We start from the raw sequence: 18,733 nt of genomic DNA, 5'->3' as shown, positions 1-18,733 counted from the left end.
TAGTTGGTCGATTATTTTCTTCTTCGATTAATCCGTTAATTGGGGGGGGGGGGGGGGCACATTTCAGTACAGTTTTTTCATTTATTTAAAATAAAATCCACAAACTGAGTGCTATAAATATAAACTTCAGACTAAAATTTTACACAACTGTTTGCCCAATTATATACGACTGAAAAGAAAGACACACATCACACACACCAGAATATTCATCATTCATTTAGGACTGTAGTTTAATTCAGTGCTTCTTGTGCATTGATAAAAAAAAAAAAAATGCATAAATACTTATATAATATAAACTAATATACAAGTTTATATTATAGAATAATATTTATGCATTACTTTTTTATAAAAGGTAACGTTGACAAACAGTATACTGAAGAAAGTTATTGTCGGTGACTCTAAATATGCTAAAGCTAGTGGCGTCACATTACCTGAGTATGACATGGACTAGGAAGCGGCTTATACTTCTGGTTAGTTTTTAAAAAAAAAAAAAAAAAAAAAAAAAACCTGCTAGTTTTACTTTTGAGATGTTACGTTTCTAAAATTCATACACTAGACGCTAGAGTACACGGTGCATAGTGTAAGTGTACAGTACGTCATTTGGGACACAAGTTTAGTATTTACTCTCGGAAGCGTGTTTTCGGAACAGAACTAACGTAGTGAGTAAATGTACCTCGTGCCGCACACAGACCAACTAATCGATAATGAGATTCATTGACAATGATTTTCATAATCGATTATTATTGATTAGTTGTTGCAGCTCTACTTTGTACACACCCTTTACCCAGTTATTATGTATGCACTAAAGCCAGTCACTGGTCCTTTAAACAGCTACAATTACTATATAGGTGACTTGGTAGGTATGAATATACGAACAGCCTGTTGTTATGCAGGCCTCCACCACAATATTCCTACTAGTGCAACACACTACTGAAGGCGGGGATGAAGGAAGCTGACAAATCATCTATAGCAACAGGCTGCAGTCAGTCATTATATCTACAAAGTGTAGCTGCTATAAGGGCCTGTGAATGTACAATGGATATAAAAAGTCTACACACCCCTGTTAAAATGGTAGGTTTTTGTGAAGTATAAAAGAAAAAGATAAATCATATCAGAACTTTTCTCATCCTCAATGGGAATTTACAGCATATAAATATCAAGTGAAAAACAATTCAGAAACGGAAACAAACTGGTTACAGTTTTACAACAAACTGGTTGCATAAGTGTGCACAACCTTTTATAATTGGTGAGGCAGCTGTGTTCAGAATGAACCAAACACATTTAATCTCATGTTTGAAAGTAATTTGCACACAGCTATGTTAAATTAAATTATTGATTATTTTAGGTTAAAGCCCAGCTGTTTCTATCAGAATGTTTTTGGAAAAAAGAGTGGGAAAATATTCAAGATGTGGCACGCTGATAGACTCTTACCCAAAAAGACAGTTGTATAATAAAATCGAAAGGTGCTTCAACAAAGTATTACTTTAGGGGTGTGCACACTTATAAAATATCCTAGTTGCATAAGTTTTTTTTTTTCCTTTTTCTTTTTTCCTTTTCTGATCATTTTTCACTTTATTTGTATACTTTGCAATTGCACATTAAAAGGTGGGGAAAGTTCTGATATGATTTATCTTGGTAATTTTTTTTTCCTTTTTTTTTTAACTTCACAAAAATCTGCCATTTTAACAGGGGTGTGTAGACTTTTTATATCCATTATATCCATATATTCATATCCAAGGCATATCTAATGGATATGTAATTGCATTTCTACAATAGTTACAGTTATATTGTACTTTTCTAGACCCTCAAAGCACTTTGCATAGTATATTTGGGGGGGGGGGGGGTCTCCTCAACCACTACCAGTGTGTAGTATCCACCTAGATGATGCGATGGCAGCCATAGTGCACCAGAATGGCCACCATACACCAGTTATTAGTGGAGAGGAGAGAGTGATGTAGCCAATTCGGAGATGGGGATTATTAAGGGGCCATGATAGATAATGGCAAATGGGGGAATTTCGCCAGGACACCAGGGGAAACTCTTATAGTAAAAGTGCCCTGGGAATTTTAATGACCACAGAGAGTCAGAACCTCGGTTTAACGTCTCATCGGAAAGACGGATAGTGCAGCACAAGTGTTTCAATACACAAGAGGCTGAGAGGCACAAAACACAAGTTTGGACTGGCACAACATGCAAGATATCAATTAACTGAAATGTATGAACATGATGGCTAGTTGTCTACTAAAGGCATATTCAATGTTTTGATATTATACCTGTGATAATGCCATATAATACCACTATAGCTTTAATAATAATAGTTTTAACAGGACATATATATGCGGTTACATTTGTACTTATGGTATGCAGCTGTGGTGCTTTATTTGTCATACTGAGGTGCATGCTAAATAATTTTAGTTTTCAGTGCTTTGTCATCAGTGCTTGTTCAGTTTAAAAAAATCAGGTTGCTGACTAGTTTTTGGCATTATTCAATATTAATAGGTGTAGGACATTTCTGCATCTGAAGATATAGTGGTTAATAGCAGGGCTGGCACACATGTACTGAATAAATGGACATTACTGTACATATACCAGTAAACATGTGGATAAAACCAGGAAGTCTCTCTTGATAAAAAACAAATTAATCAATTAAATGTGAGAAGCACATGCATTAAATAAATAAGAAGTGTGTTATCTTGTGTGGCAGGTCAGAAACCCACACCAAAGGTTATACAGAAGACATGTTTTGGTGAGAGTTGTGAAACAAGCAAGTGAACTTCTGGTTGATGGATTCCAAATACAAGCATTGTGTGAATGTGGGGAACACCAGCAGTCTGTAAAAACTCACCTTCCCATAGGCCCCTACACCCTAAGGGTGAAAGGAAAATGTAACCACTGTCAGATATGATACTATGTCACCACAAGAGACAAATGGCAAAAAAAGAATAAGATGGAGAGAAAAGACTTCATACAAGAGGGTGAGTAAAGAGGACGGAGAGTAGATTATGAGACGGGGTACAGAAGAACAGACCAGAATGAATGAAACAAAAATAGCATCATAATATCACACACATCTGGCAAGCCTTTACCTAGTGAAGATGTGACAAGCTTAAACTTGCTGGCTATTACAATTTCTAATCAGAACTTCAAAAACGCTAGACAATCCTGCCCATTAGAGACAGACTAGGGTTGACATTAGCAACCCTCTAATGTGAATGAAACCTTTTAAGCATACAGCGCTAAACTCCAGGATAAAGTCAGCTTCAAGAATTCTGGACAAAGTTAAACCCTTTAAACCTGATCAGTGGTGCATGTTTTTAGAATTATCAATACACAGTTCATGAACACGGGTTGGGATCTCACCTCGAAGTCTTCGTCTGACAGGTAGAGCTCGAGGTGCAGAGGGTCGACACCTTCTGGTAACGGCCGGGCCATGAGATCAGCCAGTGGATAGGTGGTCTTACAGAGTCTGGCCAAAACATCTTCCACTAGAATGATCTGATTACATACTTCCGCTTCCTATAACATGGAATACGGCAAAGAGGGGCAGTTAATGGTTTATTTTCCATCACTCATTCATCCATCCATTCATATAGATATCTGCATCTCATCATTCTTACAGATTACATTCGTTGTACAATTAAAGGCATTTTAAGCTGCATGTCTTTGGGGGCTTTGTGAGTGCTCTTGAGAATGTGCATTCTGAGAGTGCGTGAAGTGAAAAACCTTCTCGGTGATCTCAGCGATGTCCTCTCTGTGCTCCCAGCAGGGGAACATGTTAGTAAATGTAAGTGGCTCCAGTCCTGCATGAATCAGGTAGGCCTTTGGAGGCTTCTTCTCGTTCTTCTCTGCACAGACACAAAAACACAGAGCAAAGAGTCAAAAGGGCACAAACATCTCTTTCGAACACATTCTGTTTCTGCAGTGCACCTGTACAGAGAGTTGTTCTTGTGATCTTACAGCTGATCTCAAGGAAAATGGTTAGGATGTAGTTTTAATTTTAGCTGCTCAATACTCCACAGATTATACCAGGTCTGGGTCTCTGGTTGTACAGATCCACTCCACAGAAAACAAACTGCCCTGATGTACTGAATAAATGGGACAGCCAGGTTGTGCAGAACATTCCCATTCCCAAACAGTCTGCAAAGCTGGTAGGAATTTACCCAAACAGACTTCTAGCTGTTATAGCAACAAAAGGTGGTTCTAGTACTAGTCTGAACAGGATGAATGCTTATGCAAGCAGCATCGTTCATCATAATAATCTACAGTCAGTATAAACAAGTAAAAAGTATTTCCCGTTTCATAATATTACATGGAAGTAAGTTTTTCCACAATTACTTTCACTACCTCAATCTATACATCTCTCAGCTTCTTACCTCGGCAGTACTGGAGCACAGTTTCCATGGCACACTTCCTGTCCAAGTCCCATCGGATGCGGGCGGAGCCTGTGTTCTCACCTTCCTGAGACCACCAGCCCTGCCACAGGTACACCTCATGATAATTATCTACCAAAAACAGAGCTGTAACAGAAACACAAAGCAGAAACTGTATTCCTGGATCAGTGCATCTCATATTTCCATGTTTATTCAGAGAATAAATCCAAAAAGTTTCTTTTACAGTTTTACAGGCTCACTAGGTTGATTTTGCTATACATCTCTCTTGATAATATAATACTGCATAAACAAGAAAGAAACAAACAAGATCAGACAAGCTATATTATAGCATAACATGTCAGATAGGGCACTTGTGGCAAAACAGTGGAGCATCAGAGAAGTCTTATTTTATTAATTAATGTCTTTTTTCATCACAGTAACTGAAAATAATCAACACAAAGATGAAGCAGAAGTTACTGAGCACTCAAGTGAATCTGATTGTATACCATGGTACATACAACAATGCATCTATGTTCCACTATACACGACAGGATTTAATATGCAGTACACACTGAACAGTATCCAAGCATGTCATTTTGAACAGTCTTGTCAGTGTGTTCGGTGTTTGTACTGCACCTGGCTGAGTGATGTTATACAGATCTTCCTGATGGAAAGGCATCGAGTTGACCAAGTTCGGTTCTCTGGATGGACAGATCAACTCCAAGGCAACAAACTCCCCTGATGTACTGCTTAAGTGGTATAACCGTGGCGTAAAGTTAAACTTCCCCAAATCTGAAACACAAGTTAACGTACACGTTAACTAGTACACACACAAAACACAAAGAAACTGCTAGAAAACCTGACTCACCCTGAATCATACAGTCATATGCCTTGCGGTCACGTCTCCCGAGAGCTTCCCAGAATCCTACCGGTTCAGTGCCTTCCTCACACTCGTGGATGGTCACTTTGCTACTGCTGTGAAGTCCTGCCTCTAGAGGACACCTGAAAATAAAGCACCAACATGACCGATAGTGTGTGCGGTTAACTTGATCACTTTGTGGGGGCCAAGTCTCTCTATAATCAAAGAAATGCATGGCAGTTTTGATCAGGTGGCTTTGTTTCATTTAAAAAAAAAAAAAAAAAAAAAAAGTATCGTATTTTGAAAAGTTAAAAGAAGGATCGCTGAAGATAAGAGTAGGGTTAGGTGTAGACTTTGTAAACCTTTATACCCAACCTGCATTTTATAGATGAATCTTGTATTGTATACTGGTAACATTTTAAACACTTTCACTTGTAGACAAATGCATGTCTAGTAGCTCAGACTGAAATCTGACAGTAATCTGTTCATATGCAAATCAGATCATTACATTCAAACACTATCTTAGTGTTGTTTTTTAGTCATTTTATGAATAAGATATATAGTAAGTATCTCGTCATTAATCTTGCTAATGTTTTTTTCTCGCCCTACAGCACCAACATTGATGTATGGGTCACCTATTGGGAGGTGCTTTGGTTTTGGTTGCGAGAGAGATATAGTTAAACTTGTACAACATGTGTGTCGGAGACCACTAGCTGAACTAATTTGAGGGATCAGATGTAAATATGTCTCGAGGGCACTTACACATTCATCTCTATCCAGATATAACCTTGATACTCAAAATGTAAGAGACAACTTGGTGTAAAAACTCTGATGAATAATAATGTGTTTGTTCTGTACGAGTTGTGTTCACTCACTGCTCTTTGATCTTGTTAGCAGCGGTGCGGCCCACGTCCTGCGTGTGTGCTTGGGCCTTGCAGCCGTGCCACAGGTACATGCTGGCTTTGGGGATGTTGAGCAGAATCATGGAGGAGCGAGAACGCAGGCTGCTGCAGTGACACACCACCTCCAGCAGGTGGCCCTCTACTGGCTTTTCTCCTCTCACACAGTATAACCTCCAGTCATCTGCACACAATGGGAAGTAAAATAGCAGGACTCTCAGGATTTTGTTGCAAAAAGTAAGAGAAAATCCCATATGAGAAAGTTCTCCTATGCAAGAAAATAAATGACTGAAAACTGAAAATAAAGCATTGTGTAGGATTCTAAGACAAATTATAATATGAAAGAAAAGAAACTAATCTTGCAATGTTTTCCTTTACGCAGTGTGTTTTGTTTTATGAACTGTCAAAGCAAGCCACTCGAGCTTGGTAAGATATCTACTGCAACACAAGCTGCTCTAAACCCCCAGTATAAACACTATCTGTATCACACAGCATTTTCCTGTTTCTCCATTATCTATACACACACTAGTCATGACTGACAGGCAGGAAATAGAAATTTTATATGGAGCCAGAATTTATTTTATTTTATTTTTTAAATAGTCAGTAACCCTGATGCTTTAGAGTCCTCCCCTTCTACTCAGAAAACACACATGCACTCAGTTACCAGTTAAATAGGAACACCTACCTTGTATTTACTGTTAGTTGGCATTTCATCAGGTAAACCTATATAGGTGAATTTGGAGGTATTCAATTACTAACTGTAGCTCTAGACAAACCGTCAGCCCCTCTTCACCACAGCCATCAACAATAACAGCCCACCATAGGACCACAACTAACCACATATTACATGGGAGGTGGATCATTCTCAGCACAGCAGTGACTACAGTATGACGTGGTAGTGTGTGTTGCACTGGTACAAAGTTGTCAAACACGTGCGTAATAAATAAATACCTAACAAAGTAGCATCTGAGTTAATGTTACCATATTAGTACATATAATGGTATAATACCCTTTAAATTTCAAAAGGACAATTTTTCTTGATCTACGTTTTTCTTTGGTTTCCGGCTGAACATATATATTAAAACCAAAGTGGACTTCACATACTGACCCTTCTCTAGAGGAATACACTGAAAAAAATATATATAAAAGACTGAATCAACCATCATACCACTCATCTTAGCATATAATCAAAAGAACTGCAGGCTTAACAGAGACATCAAGACTGTAACATACTCTGTGTATTCTCTTCTTCCTCTTCTCTCTTTCCTGCATGAATCATCATGCCTCCATTAAAACACTGTAGGAAACAGGGGGGTTCCTTCCCCTGCTGCACCTGGATCTGAAACACACAGAGCTACATTATAGTACAATAACAGAGATAGAACGCTCCCTAGTAATTTAAAAAGATTGTGTGAGGTGTGGATTAAGTCAAGGATGACCTGTGCTCCTCTCTCCTCATCCAACTCCACAGTCATGAGAGCTGATGTCCCTTTCTCACTAACAGTGGCGTTACGACCCTGCCAGAAGAAGTATGCACACCTCTCCTTACCCGGGCCAACTATCCGCTCAGAATTCAGCCTTTTCCCAACTGTGAAAACACACAGACACACACTTCACTTTTCCAAGATGTCCAACAGTGGCGATGATGCAAGCAAGATGGAGATAATTCTTTACTGAGAGAGGGCCTACGTCAAACACTAAAAATGAATATGTATAATTTGTGTTGCTTTAATACACATGCTTACACGAGCACCAAGGAAGAGTTACTCACCTGCTGCACTGACCATGTACTTCCATTTAACTACATACGTGTCTCCCTCATGGAACTGCCCAATGCTCTGCTTAGGGAGCCGACTGCATCAGGGACACACGTCCAACAATTTAATACGCAGCATGGACTTCAAGGACCATTCAAGTCACTTTAAGTATTTATAAATATTGCCTGTATAGAAGAATAATAAATAAAAAGCAGGATCTGTTCTGTACCTGTAGTCAAACTCCAGGATATGCCACACATCCACAGACAGAGTGCTGATCTCAAAGTTTCTCCGGTCATCTCCCTCCACCATTCCATAACCTCGGCCCACATCCACGCCGTCCAGAATGGTCCGAATGGGGGCACTGGACAACGGCAACATCAGAGACACATCATACGAGCGGCATTCACCACTGTGCACCTCCTACAGGACAAAAATCAGGAAAACATTTTTCCATATTTTAACAAGTTATATTCCATAAAGTCAGTATCAATTAAAAACCCTTTAAGTTAATTTCTCAATCATATTTCACTCATTCACTTGTGTATTATAATCTGCAACTGTCATTAATAAATATCTACACACTCACAAAGTTCTTTGTATCTTTGGTTTTATGTGGAATTTTAAGACCTTATTGACGCACTACCTTATTTTCACTAGCTTGTATGTTATCATTCTTCGTTGACGCCTTCTTGGAGTCACTCCAGTCTAGAAACTTTTCCTTAAACAGCGTAGTCTCATTGTGCTGGGTCATCCTGCCAAATACAGCCCAGTCTGGCCGGCCTTGCCCTTTCCTAAGACAAACACACACCATAAATAATGCCACAGACAAACTATATTCATTCAGTTGTCTCTGTGTGTGTGTGTATGTATATATATATATATATATATATATATATATATATATATATATATATATATATATATATATATATATATATATATATAAAATCACAGACACATGCCAGAGAGAGAAACAGACAGGTGAAGAGATGTGGGTTTTGTGTTTCAGGAAATGTCATGGCTACACTATGCCTTGTTTATGGACAGTAAAATATTTGGCAGGAGTCTAGAAGAGAGTTCAGCATTTCATAACAACAAAACACACCGGGAGTCAGGTCTTTAAAAGTTTCCGATAACAAGATTTTCTAGTGTGTATAAAGGAATATTCCAGCATGTTAAACTGGATATCTGTGCATCACGTCTGTAATGTATTCGAGATTACCACTTTCAAAAATTCCACACCTTTGCCTGCAATACGGTTGTATTGTTACAGTCATGTTATATTGATGTACTTTAACAGCAGCACTCAGAATTCATTCATGAGAGAGTTTTGAGTCAACAGGTTTTGCATTCGTTTCTCAGTACATGACAAAGTGTAGAAATCGTTGTCAGTGTTAATTGCAAAGCTACATGTGAAGTAGATTAAAGATCAGTTTAAACAAACCTGGAGTATTTATTTAACTCAAAATAACACTATAGAGAGAAAAGAGAAGTTACAGAAACATAAAGCATACTGCATGTCTGTGTAGAAAGTCCCAAAGAAAAAGGACGTTACATTCCCTAATGCAAGGTAAATGCTTGTGCAGACCTGGGGATAAGTGGGTTGCACTCTCCTGGATCTAGTGGGTTGATATCACAGGTTGTGTAATCAAATGTCCCATTCCAGAGGTGCTTTGCCAGCTGAAACGCCACTTTTCTTTGTGCCAATGTCACCTCTTTACCATGCCACACATACACCTCACTGCCAAAATCAAACACCAGCACCTGCAAGCACACACACACATCAAAAATCTGTGGTTCACACAATACATACGAGGCAGCCTAAGAAACCCCTTTACATTGTGAAATTTAGATTTTTATATATATATATATATATATATATATATATATATATATATATATATATATATATATATAGAGGGAATACATGTTTTGCCCTATACATTTAACAGCAGGTATCTGATTACAAACCGAACTGATTAAACTAATGTCCATTTCTCGACAGCATGTAACTTTCCACAAACTCTGACATTCACTGTGTGAGGAAACACCTACCTAGCAAGGTTTTATTCATCTTTAGGCAGAATAATTGCATTTAACACTGCATTTATTAAATTGGCTCTTATCTGATTATATTATTTGCAGGAAGGCAAAAAGCAAGTTTAAAAACCATGTAAAACATTTCCAAGTCCTTTTAGGGAAGTGTGTTTATGGTTTCTAACATTTAAGATGTTCAAGTATGTCATGGGCAGTAAAATCCTACTTTTTGGCTAAAACCTGAATGTTTGTCTTTGTCTGTTTGCTAGAGTTCAGTGACTATGAATAGGCTTCTTCCAGACTGCCACACATACATGTACAATACATGTGTGTTACTAGCTGGTAATTGTGGTTAACTAGCATGGCCTGACCTCTGCAGGGCTGAGCATGGTGCAGCGTGGTACTCTGCCCCAGAAATCATCATCAGGCACCAGCTTGTCCTCATGCAGCCTGTAGACACAGTTTGTCTCCACTATGGCGGTCTCATAAAACTCATCCTCCTCTGGAGTTCCTGCAGCTGTTATTTACAGAAAACACAATTTAGATATTAAATACTGCTCTCACAACAGCTTTGACCATCCAAAGAACCACCATAACAGCAGTTCAGACAAGTGTGTTACATTTCATGCACATAAGCTCATCACAGAATGCAACAATGAGACATATCACCTTGGTAGCTGGTCTGCCCTCCCAGAATCTTCCAGAACTCCTTGGATGCGTGGCTGTGGGTATTGATACCCTCCTCTATGGTGTGAACATAAGTGGCTCTGCATCCAAGGTCATGCTTGGTCTGGATGAATGTGGCCAGCTCTGCAGCCTGTAAACAGGATAAAGCTGACTGAAGAACATTAACACCAACCACAATATAGTGAAGATGTTTACATGCCCAGAGATTTAAAGTGCCTTAAGCTAGATTTCCAATACAACCTTCCCAGTGGTAATTGAGACGTCTGTATAAAATAACATAATACAGACACTGATATACTGTACTATAAAAAGTAAAACAGAACATATGGGCTACAATCCATGGCAGAACCTACTAAATATATTACTTTATAATAACCAAGCAACATATATAACCAAACTGAATGGACTACAAGGAAAAGGTAATCTGTGAATGTGGGGATTTCAAAAAAGTAGGTCAAATACATCTCCAGAGTTCAGTGGCCTCTCGTGCTTTAAACAATGCAATGTTTTGGTCTGTATGACGATGCTCACTTGTTGAAACGTTTCCTGCCTTTTACAACTGACTTCCTGCTTCTGGTATGATGTAAAACCTCTGACTGCCTGCACGTGGAGGACTTTAATCAAGCAACAAACATGGGCTATTTTATCACTCTCTGTCCTGTTATTAAACTTTATCATATGAGTACATAATGCTATTTAAAAACTTTTGTTAAAAAAAACAAAAACAAAATGTTGAAGGGTGTGTGTGTGCGTGCGCGAGTGTGTGTGTTGTGGGTTTGGGGAGAGGGGGTGGGGGGCATGTGTCTAGGCAAACACTTACCTTGGCCTTCTCAATGACATTTGCAAACTCTCCTATCCAGATAAAGCAGTACTGGGGTGTAACCAGGAGGAAACAATCGCCACTGTTCAGAGATGAAGCTCTAGGCTCGACTAGCCTCGTCTGGACATGCCGTCGGCCTAGTTCATCCGAAAAAGAAGAAAAAAAATAAGTTGATCTGCTTCGGTGCTTTTTCTAATAGAAAGATGAAAAAACATTGTAAGACAGTGTTTGACTTGTGGGCAAGGAAACTGACAAAAACCCCATAAGATCATGCCTTATGAGGAAATGTCTTCCACAGCCAATATAAATCCACCAACATTAACAACCTCTGTAACAAAAGCAACATGTCTCCTGAACAGTGATGGTCTTTTACTCAGTAAAATAAACTTACTGTAACAATAAACCTTAACAAGTGCCTAATATGTACAGACATGATAGAGACCCCATTGTACAGTATGCTTCACAAAGAGCTGACAACTAAGCTTATTTTTGTGAAGCACTGATATTACATATAGAAATATGTAAGTAAATAAATAAGTGTCCTAAACACAGGAGATCTGCTCTCCCCACTTCAGGGATAGTAAAGTGACAGACCTTTGACCTGCATGAGCATGGTGGCCTTGTAAGGCATGGCACTGTTGTGGGAGCTCTGCTCTGAGACCTTCACACTCCGCAGACTCACACTGCTGAAGTTCTCCTTACTCGCTAAGCCTGCCAGAGCCATGGCAGAGAACCCACTGTTCTTACACACTGAGAGAGAAAGACAGGAAGGGAGAGAGACACACACATAGTTGTGGTTTACAAAACTGAAACACAGCTTCACACATGCACAGTAAAAAAAAAAAAAAAAAAAAAAAAAAAACTGTAAAAACCATAGTCAGATACACATAGCACCTCTAATGTGTCTGAACAAATGTATGATAATAAACACACAAAGAATCCAGCCTTCCTTCTCTGTAACAGCCCATTTAATCTGCCAGTTCAACTGTTCTTTCACAGCCCCTCTCTCCATCACTCACTCTTCTCTTGCGTGATTCTCTTGCTCTCTAGCACACCAATGTTAAGTCTCTGCTCGGTGTACTCATGTCTGATGTCCTCTCGTGCAGCCAGCAGCTTCAGAGGGTTCCTGGAGGACTGCACGTTTCGGGATGGACGCACTGCACGTTTGTGCTGCACCATCTCTGAGGTCAGCCTTAAAAACACACAAGCCAAAAGGTCACTCTATACTATAAGTGTATTTGAGAAGAATCCTGAGCCATGAAATTGGATCATATCGTATGTTTTTACAATTTCCTGTTAGATCAAATGTTACCACAAATACATTACATTAACACCCAAAACAATGACATACAGATTTCAACATCTTTAATAAGTAGTTAAACGCAAAGATTTAAAGCCTTCAGAGCCATTAACCTGATTTAACCCAGGTCTTACTTTGGCATCTGAGTTCCAAAGATGGCATCAAAGTCATCGTCGATCTCCACTTTACTTGTGATCTTGGCAAGTACATCAGTGTGCCTGTAGAACTTATCAAAACACTCATCATCCAGAGTCATGACCTCTTTAACCGTCTTCTTCGTTACTGTAAGTGTGGACTCTGGAAGCCCGGCCACTGAATAAAAGGACAGAAACAAACTAGTAGGTATGTTTTTTTTTAAGCTTGCCGTTTAGACTACATATTTACAGTCAGGGCTCCTCACCTTTACTGTTCAGCCGACCCAAGAAGGACTCCAGCTTCTCCAGCTTCTTGTCTGACTCAAGCTTTATATCGTCTCTGACCTCAATCTCTGCAAAAAGCATCATTACAAAATAAACAATATTATTTCTTGAGTGATTGCACAGAACGATACAACAGGCAGGAAAAAACCCCCAGAATAATTCACAAAGTAATAGAATGAAAACAGGACCACATCTCATCGGTTATGATGCTGTTATAAGATTAGAAGTGCTTGTTATATGGTATATACTTGTTTAAAGACAATGGCCATACAAGCCATTTACCTGAAGATGAAGAAAACATGCACATACATTATTCTGTTAAAACAATGAACTTTAAATTCAATTCAACAATGAACTTTAAATTCTGTTTGCATAGACCAAGTACTTTATGCATTGTAATGAATGCAATCTATAAAAAAATGACCACTACTTAATTTAAAACATATGACATTACTTAATTAATTCAAAAACTCTAACAATGAAATCAAGAACACACACACACACACACACACACACACACATTTCATGACCTTAATTTTTTTTTTTTTATCTCTCTCATTGTCACATTAATTCATGTTAGGCATCTCCATAAGCAGAGTCTGAATATAGAGAACTTTCCCAGTGAAAATAGTTTCAAAATGTTTTAACTTAAGATATTTAAAACATCAATTATTTCCCTGCTGCTTGTTTAAAAGAAAATGCCTTTGGACATTGTGCCAGCGATTGAGTGTAGGAGTCTATTGCACCAGAACAAACAGCCTGTAGACCCAGGTAGCATATTATATCTATATTCTCATTCCCATTTCACTTCAAATGCCAACATCATTCACACACTCCAACAGGCTTTTTTATTCATTTTTATTTTTTTTAAAAGGCACCTACCTTATCAACAGATCATGTCTATGCTCTTATACATGTCTATATATGTCTTTTGTTTGCATATCACCATCTGTAATCAGGTGTAAGGTGGATTTACAGCGTCTGTGAACTAGTAGGTTAATTAGCTGAGGAAAAACTTTAAATACAACACAAATGCTTACAAAGGATGTGTTCAGTTTAATGAGTCAGAGTTTCCCAATAAAAGATTCCAGCTACTGTTCGCAGAACAGCAATTTGCCTCTTAGTTAGCATGTTCTGTGCTAAATTATTAAGTTATTATTAATTATTATGTTCTGTGCTAATTAATTGTGACTAACAAAAGTGTTGGGGATGAAGTTGGGAAAGATTGCGTTGTCCTTATTCATAAATAAAATTAGCCCAAAGTAGACATTTTGAATCTCAGTGGTATACTCTTTCCAAAGACAGGGGTTCATGCATTTTCCAACAGGATTTAAAAGTATTTCGATGTCTTCTTTCACTCAAATGCGCAACAGTGGATCACTAAAGCCACAGCTGTGTATAAATAGACATACGCAGCATACACTTGCACAAAATGCACCAAATTGGTATAGCACAGTGTTACATTAAAGATTTGAGGTGAACGACTCAATGGCCAATCATCTGCAATTTTTGAACTCCTTTGAAAAGTGGATGTACTGTAAGAGGAGTTTACCTTCCAGAGGTTTGGAGATGGCGTTCTTGTTTTTGGGTGATGTAGGAGTAAATCCTGGATTTGTAAGCACCATGGGGGCTGCAAGACCTGAAACAGAAAGTCAGTCCAAAAAAAAAGTAATCTGTATACACTTCAATTCAATTTGTATAGCGCTTTTAACAACGGACACTGTCACAAAGCAGCTATACAGAAATAAATCCATTCAGGATATACATTTTAAAAAGTGTATGAATTTATCTGTGACCTTACTCCGTGCCTTAAAAGTGCTATAGTCAAATACCACATCTTATATAATAACATAATACACCCTTTTCTCTTGCACAAATCCTTTAAGCACGGGAAGATTTAGAACTGTATCATTGTGATAAGTGAATTTCTTTTGTACATAACCTTAATGATGAATAAGTTTCTTGTTTTAGAGGAGAACTTCACACAACTATGACTCATACAAGACACAGACAAAAATCTTTGTGATTATATAAAATAATGTTTGTGTGTGAATAAATTAAAATGAGGCACTCACTGACCTTTCTTGACCATACGACCAGCCACGGTAAACTGCGTGGAGTCATTGGAAGCTCCACGACCTTTGACCTTCCAGGCATCCTCTTGAGCTGTGATGAGCTGCTTCCGTTCTTGGATGGACATCTCTATACGCTCGAGTCGCTGGCTCTCCACTACCTCATCCCCTATCCTCTGCAAAAACAGAGAGGACAAACACTAATTAAATAGCAACACACACAAACTGAAATACTAATTCAATTTCAGCCAAGTGGAATTTCTCTTTAAAGTGCTATAATAATAATTCACATATCAAAGTAATACTTATAAGTAAAAGCCACTGGAATGAAATTCTATATTAACACCACATCCAGGTTCCTTGAATTTCTGTCCTGATAAATTCTCAAACATAGGGCCAGTAACCATGTGCAATTCCAATCCACTATTCTACTATAGCATTTTAACCAATCTATAGATGCAATACATTTACAGAGAGAAGTGCAGAGAATAACAAAAGAAACAGCTATAAATGAGTACGAGTGTAGCATCATTTTGAAATCTGATGAAGTGCAGAACTATTGTAGGTGTGTATGTGGGCACGCATGCGTGTATGCATAAGATAACCTTGCGTCTCCAGGGGTGACGTTCATCTGCCTGCATAAGCAAGGGTTGCGTCTTCACATAAGGATGGGAGGGAAGGGGAGGAAAAGATAGAGGGGAGAGGAAAGAGTGGAAAGAGAAGATGACAGGATGAAAGGATGCGGCCTAGACCAGAGACGTTCCTAATTATAGCAAAGGCAACACTGACAGTTTATTTAAACATCTCAACCGCATCAAACATCTACAGCTAACTTTAGCAACAAGAAACACAATCACACTTGCATACTCACTGCCACTAGTACATATGTATCTTAAATACCCTGACTGAAGTAAGAACATGGAACAGAAACAAATGAAATAAAATAAAACAGATTTAAACATAACAGAACGATATAGAAGAGAAATCAATAGAACATAAGAAGATAAAACACAATAAAAGGAACATAATAGAATAAAAAAGGAAATTGCATAACACCACAAAATAGGGGGGAAAAGAAAGAACAAAATAGAATAGAATATAAAATTTAATGAGACATTGTGAAATAGATCACAATAAAACTGAACAAAACAAAATAGAATTAAATAATAAAATGGAAGAGAATGAAATAGAACAGAGCAAAATAGACCAGACTGGACTAGAAAAGACAAGACAGGATGAGAAGAGCTTTGTTGGCAGTGGATAAAGAAGAAAACTAGTTGGAGCAATGTGCCCTATATCAGTAGGTGTTTTAGTTAAATAAGTGTTAAAACTAGAAAGTTCTGCAAATAACCTCTCACACAGCAGCAGCAAATTTAAATGAGACTCTAATTACTGCTATAGAACCAAAACCTTGCTCTGGAATGAAATGCGCATGCAATTAGATGAAGAAAGACAAAGCATGTTCATGAAGGAGTGGAGGAGTGCGTGGCAAAGTTCAGGAGAGGAAGCACATGTGAGTAGAGCTGTTCGTGACTAGAGCTGTGTTTAAAAAAAATAAATGAACAATGGAGTCTATGATTTTATTTTATGCTACAATAAGAGAGAAAAGTGTTAGTTTGAAGAGACAGCTGTAGGAGGGAGGGATGGAGGGCATGGGGTCTGATGTGCATCACAGTCCATACACATGTAATATTTATTGCCTGTACTGCTTACACAGGAAAGAGACAACGACATTAATGTCAAGAGAACTACGTTTGCAGTGCGTCAGAGGTCCAGCTGAGCAGGAGATTGTTTGTTCTCTCGCTCACCTGGGAAAGGGGTTCGATGGGATCCAGAGACTCAGAGGCACTCAGAGGCACAGAGGAAAAAGTGGAAGAAAAGACAGGCTCCTACACCAGGCAGGAAAAATTGGAGGAAGCGACAAGACAAATAACAGAAGGGAGAAATGTAAGAGAGGATAGGAGGAAAAGGGAAGACAGCAAAGAACAGTTCTAATAAAAAGCCTATTTATATACATGCTGTACGTATCCACAGGGATGCAGGACCTAAGACGCACGATCAGTCCAAACAATTTAACTATTTGTATAAACTCCATGCCTGTAAGCGCTAAAGTCAAATGTCATGTGCTTATACAGTATAATATATAATATAGCCTTTTCTCTTGCCATAATTCTCTTCACGTGTCATAATAAAGACAAGCTAAGAATTGGATTACTACTGTACACAAGTAAAATTACACACACTGATTGTACATATGTTTTTGTTTAAGAAAGAAACTTCCCTGAACAATGCTTCACACATGACATTACAAAAATAAACTAATCAGCTAAATTATATCTATACAGTATATCTACTGTATAATGTATATACCGTATATATTACATAGTGAATAGATGATTGAAACTGCAAGAGAGCGCGAGAGATGACTGTACAGTGACACTCAATGGGACAAATAAAGAACAATTATTTATTTAATTTTTAAAAAAGGCAAACAGGACTACATTTCTACATGTTAAGGTCAGCCTAAATATTTCTACCATGCACCTTTTTAGAAATAGGATTTCTAATGAACTTTGCACATCTTCAGCAAATAAAGACAAGCACAGACTACAAATACAAAGCGAATGCAACATAATCGCGCCCTAAATTGGAGTAATGTTGCTATGACGCGATCTGCGCAAGATGTAAGCTTCAACGACGCAGAGCTGCATCAACCGCAAATAATAGCAAATATTTATTTATTTTAAAGTTGTTTTATTATTACTTATTTCTAGCAGTTGCAGTTAGTAAGTAGGACCTCGAATTCCTGCATCCCACAAATTAAAAAAAACACATATAAACCAAATGTTAATCCAACACAACCTTTAAAAATAGACACACAATGGTGCAAGACCAGTAGAATAATAAAACAGCAGCTCCATTAATCAGACCAAGAGGAAAATTCATACAGCGTTGTCATCACGGTAGCACAGTTAGAAACACCAGTAAATCCACCACCACAAGCTATGCAAAGGGGTCACCATAAGTCACCATAACAGCAGTGTAAAAATATCATCACAGCACACCTATCACCACACCATTTCCTCTCCACCAGACACAGGCACTAAAAATCATGCCAGTGATCAGTCTTACCCAGAGCTGATCAGAGACTGCAAACTCGTCTATCATTCCATTGTCCTGGAGAAAGTGACAATACACTCTTACAAAACTCATAATGGTTCTTCACTTGTCCCTCTGGGGGAACCCTTAAAGGTTCTATCTACAACTTTTTTTTGAAGCCAAGAACGTTTATTTATCGAATGAACCCTCAAAGAACCTTTGAAGAACCCATTTTTTTTCTAAGAGTGTATGATAACTGAAGCCATGGTCATAGTAAATGAAATGTATATTATGAGAAATAAATAAAGTTATACATTTACAAAAGAGCACAAGTATGTAACAAGAGGAAAAATTCAACAGTGAGGGAAGTTTAGTTTTTGACAAACAATACATGCTAACCACCTTAGTGTT

The 18,733-nt window shown here is 38.1% G+C and overlaps 1 protein-coding gene across 1 annotated transcript in view; it reads right to left on the bottom strand.

Annotated features, from left to right (window-relative positions):
• The window catches only part of svila (supervillin a), a 52,712-nt gene that overhangs the window by 2,575 nt on the left and 31,404 nt on the right, over window positions 1–18,733 (bottom strand). Inside the window, exons 18-42 of the mRNA XM_053638999.1 lie at window positions 18,356–18,400; window positions 17,032–17,112; window positions 15,829–15,879; window positions 15,231–15,399; window positions 14,704–14,790; window positions 13,133–13,219; window positions 12,867–13,044; window positions 12,452–12,624; window positions 12,027–12,182; window positions 11,433–11,569; window positions 10,595–10,742; window positions 10,297–10,442; window positions 9,477–9,652; window positions 8,532–8,679; window positions 8,115–8,308; window positions 7,900–7,982; window positions 7,568–7,716; window positions 7,362–7,467; window positions 6,105–6,312; window positions 5,239–5,372; window positions 5,007–5,162; window positions 4,374–4,517; window positions 3,724–3,845; window positions 3,361–3,516; window positions 2,846–2,866 (exon numbers count right to left, since the gene is read on the bottom strand). Of these exons, the coding sequence (XP_053494974.1) occupies window positions 2,846–2,866; window positions 3,361–3,516; window positions 3,724–3,845; window positions 4,374–4,517; window positions 5,007–5,162; window positions 5,239–5,372; window positions 6,105–6,312; window positions 7,362–7,467; window positions 7,568–7,716; window positions 7,900–7,982; window positions 8,115–8,308; window positions 8,532–8,679; window positions 9,477–9,652; window positions 10,297–10,442; window positions 10,595–10,742; window positions 11,433–11,569; window positions 12,027–12,182; window positions 12,452–12,624; window positions 12,867–13,044; window positions 13,133–13,219; window positions 14,704–14,790; window positions 15,231–15,399; window positions 15,829–15,879; window positions 17,032–17,112; window positions 18,356–18,400 (3,255 nt within the window). The remainder of the gene's footprint in view (window positions 1–2,845; window positions 2,867–3,360; window positions 3,517–3,723; window positions 3,846–4,373; window positions 4,518–5,006; window positions 5,163–5,238; window positions 5,373–6,104; window positions 6,313–7,361; window positions 7,468–7,567; window positions 7,717–7,899; window positions 7,983–8,114; window positions 8,309–8,531; window positions 8,680–9,476; window positions 9,653–10,296; window positions 10,443–10,594; window positions 10,743–11,432; window positions 11,570–12,026; window positions 12,183–12,451; window positions 12,625–12,866; window positions 13,045–13,132; window positions 13,220–14,703; window positions 14,791–15,230; window positions 15,400–15,828; window positions 15,880–17,031; window positions 17,113–18,355; window positions 18,401–18,733) is intronic.

The sequence above is a fragment of the Ictalurus furcatus genome, chromosome 13 (genome assembly GCF_023375685.1).
Source record: "Ictalurus furcatus strain D&B chromosome 13, Billie_1.0, whole genome shotgun sequence".
Classification (NCBI taxonomy): Eukaryota; Metazoa; Chordata; class Actinopteri; order Siluriformes; family Ictaluridae; genus Ictalurus; species Ictalurus furcatus.
This window is presented reverse-complemented; position numbering and strand designations above follow the sequence as displayed.